We start from the raw sequence: 5,695 nt of genomic DNA on the forward strand, positions 1-5,695 counted from the left end.
ACGGAGCACAGGCTCCGGACGCGCAGGCTCAGCGGCCATGGCTCACGGGCCCAGCCGCTCCGCGGCATGTGGGATCCTCCCGGACTGGGGCACGAACCCGCGTCCCCCGCATCGGCAGGCGGGCTCCCAACCACTGCGCCACCAGGGAAACCCTGTTTCATATATTTTTTATGTGTAAGGCAATTAGGGTGTTGATGCCTTGTCTCGTAAGATTGTGATACTGAAAAATGTGATTGTAAAGGACTTAGGTACCCAGATGCTAAATACAAAGTGACTCAGTCATGGAAAGGAAACTAGTTGCTCCGCAGCACGTGGGATCTTCCCAGACCAGGGCTCGAACCCACGTCCCCTGCATTGGCAGGTGGATTCTTAACCACTGCGCCACCAGGAAAGCCCTCTCTCATATTTTTACATCAGCCACAATGCAGTTCCCACTGACTGCCAAAGAAGCTATGCCTGTGGACTTAGGAAGTAAGAGAAGAATGTGACTAAAATTCTTGGCAATTTTGAATTATAGTGCTTTTTGTAAAGAGAGTATTTCCTGGGCCCTTACTCTTTATAAACCGATAAGCAATGCGTAGAAGATACAGCAGTACACCTTTCTTCACTCTACAAATAGGCTACTACTTCGGTGAAGTTTGAATATATTTCACGACCATTATAGCAAGCTGGGTAGAAAGTATTCCCACTCTGTAGCACTGAAGTGAAGGGCCACAGGGGGTAAGCAACAGCAGTGTTTTCCCTTTGTATTGAAAGTGCTTTGAAGAGTACAAAAATAGTTCCTTTAGCCATAGGGCTTCAAACCATGGAGGACGAGCTGACTTATTGCTGGCTTGAAAAGTATATTTGCCTGCTGTCCGTTTTGGGGACTTTCTTTGTTTAAAGAAAAGTACAGGCCCTGGTTGAACCTGCACAAAACATGGAGTTTGCATGACCGGAGAATGAATGGTGTGCCCCCAGGGCTGCTTCACAAACTGACCTGCTGTCTGTAGCACTCCTTTGGGCTTGCTCCTTGCCTGTTTTGCACTTGCGGACGCCGTCAAGTGGCGCCATCAGGAACTGAAGCTGCTAATGCAGAACCACTCCCTCTTCCACCAAGCGCTGCTAAGAAACACATTTTTGCTTTTTCATATGGAGGAGTGAGACTGCTTTGAATCAAGAGTTACGGGGAAGCTATGAACTGACAATAATGAGTTGGAGATGTGTCTGGCCATTGGATCCTTAAGCAGCCATTGTATTTGGTATCCTCTTAATTCTCAGGGTGAGAATTAGAAATTCATTTCAAGCTTTTCTTTATTGGAAGAAATTTTAATGCAGTCTTTCAAATAGCCAGGTGATTCCCTCATTTGGGGTAGTAGCAATTGTTGTTTATTGTGGGATATAATGCTGATTTAGATTATTTTTATTTATTTTATTAATTTTGGGGGGCGGCTGCGTTGGGTCTTTGTTGCTGCGCGCGGGCTTTCTCTAGTTGCGGCGAGCGGGGGCTACTCTTTGTTGCGGTGCGCTGGCTTCTCATTGCGGTGGCTTCTCTTTGTTGCGGAGCACAGGCTCTAGGCACATGGGCTTCAGTAGTTGCAGCACTGGGGCTCAGTAGTTGTGGCTTGCGGGCTCTAGAGCGCAGGCTCAGTAATTGTGGTACACGGGCTTAGTTGCTCTGTGGCACCTGGGATCTTCCTGGACCAGGGATCGAACCTGTGTCCCCTGCACTGGCAGGCGGATTCTCAACCGCTGCGCCACCAGGGAAGTCCCTAGATGATTTTTAAAGTCAAGCAGCATTGATCAGGCATCTGCTACACCCAGGGTAGTATGGCTGGTGCTGGGCGTAATATGAGGTCTCTGTCCTCAGAGTCTTGCAGAATGGCCTGGGCAGCAAGCATGTGAATGAAAGTTAACAATGTGTCCAGTGCCAAATGCAGGCATGGATATCAGGCTCAGGGCTATCTCTAGGGTATTGCACAGGCAAACTGGGATTTGAGCCTTTGAGGGAAGGGAGACCTCAGCAGGCAGTGAAAGGCATTTGAGAGCCTGAGGCATGGGCCAGTGTGTATGGGACTTGGGGTTCCGAGTGAGGGGACTAGGGAGGCTCAGGTGGAGAGTTCTGTTCCAGAAATAGAGGAAGTCGGAGTTGCAAAAAAGATTAGATTGTGAAGAACTTAAATGAGAGTTTGACTAGTTACATTCCTATAAGAATGTGCCAAAATAAGAGGGTAAAATACCCCATGGATGAACTAATTTGGGGATGGATGTATCTGTGAAGCAGTTTTAGTGCTTCTCCCCTCCCCGACCATGCCCCCATTTAGGAAGCATTAAAGCTATTAAATGTGTGAATTGAAGGATTTGGGAGGAGTTGATCTTTAAAGTTTCTTTTATTCTTTACATTTTATAATTCCACGAAATTAAAAGTAACTCTGCTAAAAGGAACATCATTTTCAAAAAGACTTGTCTTAATTACATTTGATGGTAATTTGGTGGTAATTTCAAAGGGAATAGCTGGCTTACAAATATTACTAATAACTTCTAAGATCTAAAGGGTGACAACCAACCTTCTGTGATTTGCGTAAGAGAGAAAAAATAAAATAAAATGAAAGTAGGGTTAAGACTCTAGACAGAATGTATGTTCCAGGTGTACCTGATTGAGATAGGTGACAAAATTCCCTGCACTTTCCAGCAGCCAAGTCAAAGAGGGACCCACAACCTGCAGTTACACAATTTGCAGTGACAGATAAATAGAAGCATAGCTACTCCCAGCAACTTAGTCTTCAGAAAAATGTTTTTTTCCTGTGGGTACTCATAAAGAGAATTCTCAGGAAGAATCCTCTCAACAGTATCTCCTTAGCTAATGTAGTGTCAAATATCAAACGGACACTTTTTATAATGTCTCTCAGCCTAGACTGGTAACAGAACACCAAAGTGCAGTTCAGTACAAACAATTTTCTGAGGACCTGAATCTATGCAGTCTGGGGAAGGCAGTCCACTGGAGCTCTAGCTTCATTCAGAATAAAATGTGAGAATACGTAAAGCAGTGATTTTTTTTTTTTTGCGGTAAGGGGGCCTCCCACCGTTGTGGCCTCTCCCATTGCGGAGCACAGGCTCCGGACGTGCAGGCTCAGCGGCCATGGCTCACGGCATGGCTCACGGCATGGCGGATCTTCCTGGACCGGGCCACAAACCCGCGTCCCCCGCATCGGCAGGCGGACTCTCAACCACTGTGCCACCAGAAGCCCCAAAGCAGTGATTCTTGACTAGGGATTTTCTTTTGAATCATGCCTTCTTTGGGAAATGGATGATAAGTCTGGATATGCATGATCTCACCAAATTTTGCATGTTATTTCAGTCAGTTCACAATTTCACAGGGTTCACACCCTCACAGCTCTCACCAGCACTCATCCACAAACTCCAGGCTGCACATCCTTGGTCTAGAGTGGCAGGAAGACTACATATACAGTAAGGAAACATGGTAAAAACCTGGAGCACAAGCATGTTTGTGCTGATAGAACAGATTCATCTGCTTAACAAGAAGCCAAATTGAAGATAAGATTGGTTTCCGTTTATGAAAGCTGGTGAGCGTGATGGGACATGTCTGAACAAAAGACGTTTATTCCACTTTGGCAAGAATGTGGTCAGGAACGTGATTTTTCTTAGAGAGCAACTGAATATACTGTAACACACTACAAAGGATCCCAAAGCTCCCTCTTATAGAGAAAGCTATGGTAATTTAAGCCTAGAAAAATTGTAAGACAGATGTTACCAAGAAGCATCTGAGCTACTTTAAAAAATACAAATCATTGGTATTTTTGGTATATTGTATTCTTGGCAAAGAGTTCATAGTATGTCTAACTTTAAGCACTTATAGGTTCTTGGTGAACCTAAAAAATCCTTGTGTAGTAGAATCTTGGGAAGGTGAATGATTTTGTTTGCTTTGGGGATTATCTTGAGTCAGTTACATGTTGAAAATGTCTTGTTTGTTTATCCAGTTATGTTGGCTTAATATTTTCATTAGTTATAGTTTTTTTGCATTGCAGTGTTTTAATCTTGGGTGCTTCAGGCGGAGTTGGTACTTTTGCTATACAGGTAAGACAATTTCTTTATCTTGTGGATAGGAAGATTATTATTTTCATGAATTTATAAATTTATATATTGTGAACTATTTTTCCTTGAAAGGTGAGAGAAATTACATTCATTGTGATTTCAGCTTGCTCTTCTAAGAAGGAAATTTTCTAATGTAAAAGGAAGTGTTAACCTTTCCAGTGGTTTAATATATGAGTGAGTTTGTGGCTGTCCTATATAACAAATGTAGGAAAGCTTTTAAGGAGGAAGACCATGGGCAGTGAAAGTGGATGGAAGTTTGCAATTCTGTAGAAATTGATAAGCTGGTTCTAAAATATATATGGAAATGCAATAGCCAAAATGCTGTATAAAAATGACAGTACACCCCCAAAGTGGGGCTTCCCTGGTAGCGCAGTGGTTGAGTGGTTGAGGGTCTGCCTGCCGATGCGGGGGACACAGGTTCGTGCCCCGGTACGGGAGGATCCCACACGCCGCGGAGCGGCTGGGCCTGTGAGCCATGGCTGCTGGGCCTGTGCGTCCAGAGCCTGTGCTTCACAACGGGAGAGGCCACAACAGTGAGAGGCCTGCGTACCGCAAAAAAAAAAAAAAAAAAAAAGACAGTACGCCCCCAAAGTGATCTACAGATTCAGTGCAGTTTTTATCAAAATGACAGCTGCCTTTTGTTTGCATAAATGGGCAAGCTGAACCTAAAATGCATATGGAATTGCAAGGGACCCCAAATTGCCAAACAATCTTGAACATGAACAAAATTGGAGGACTCACACTTCTCTAATTTAAAACTTACTTACAAAACTACAGTAATCAAAACAGTGGTACTGGCATAAAGATGGATATATAGATCAATGGAACAGAATAGAGCATCCAGAAATAAACCTATGGTCAGTTGATTTACTTTTTAAAGGTTTATTTTATTTTATTTTTGGCCACACCATGCAGCATGTAGGATCTTAGTTCCCCAACCAGGGATCCAACCCGTGCCCCCCTGCAGTGGAAGCACAGATTCTTAACCACTGGACCACCAGGGAAGTCCCAGTGGCCAATTGATTTTTGACCTGGGTGGCAAGACCATTAAACAGGGGAAAGAATAGTCTTTTCAGTGAATGGTACTGGAGCAACTAGGTGCACATGCAAAAGGATGAAGTTGGACCTCTACCTCACGTCATATGTGAAAACTAATTCAAACTTGTTTAAAGACCTAAATGTAAGAGCTAAAACCATAAAACTCTTAGAAGGAAACATAGGAGTAAATCTTCATACATTGGATTTGGCAATAGATTCTTAGAGATGACACCAAAAGCACAAGCAAGAGAAGAAGAAATTAGATGAATTGGACTTCATTAAATTCAAAACTTTTGTGCATCAAAGGATACTATCAAGAAAGTAAAAAGACAACACACAGAATGGGAGCAGATATTTACAAATCACTTATCTAATAAAGGTATGGTATCCAGAATATGTAAAGAACTCTCACAACTCAACAACAAAAAGACAAACCAGTTAAAAAATCAACAAAGGACTTGAATAGACATTTCTTCAAAGAAGATATAAAAATGGGCAGTAAGTCAATGGAAAGATGTTCAACATCATTAGTCATTAGGGAAATGCAAATCAAAGCTGCAGTTGA

At 43.1% G+C, this 5,695-nt stretch overlaps 1 protein-coding gene across 3 annotated transcripts in view; it reads left to right on the forward strand.

Annotated features, from left to right (window-relative positions):
• The window catches only part of RTN4IP1 (reticulon 4 interacting protein 1), a 57,019-nt gene that overhangs the window by 15,960 nt on the left and 35,364 nt on the right, over positions 1 to 5,695 (forward strand). The window contains exon 5 of one of the 3 annotated variants that reach the window (XM_007118740.3): positions 4,026 to 4,074. The exons of the other annotated variants lie outside the window; for them this stretch is intronic. Within the exon in view, the coding sequence (XP_007118802.2) occupies positions 4,026 to 4,074 (49 nt within the window). The remainder of the gene's footprint in view (positions 1 to 4,025; positions 4,075 to 5,695) is intronic. 3 annotated transcript variants of the gene reach the window in all.

Source organism: Physeter macrocephalus, chromosome 10, assembly GCF_002837175.3.
Source record: "Physeter macrocephalus isolate SW-GA chromosome 10, ASM283717v5, whole genome shotgun sequence".
In the NCBI taxonomy this organism is placed as follows: domain Eukaryota; kingdom Metazoa; phylum Chordata; class Mammalia; order Artiodactyla; family Physeteridae; genus Physeter; species Physeter macrocephalus.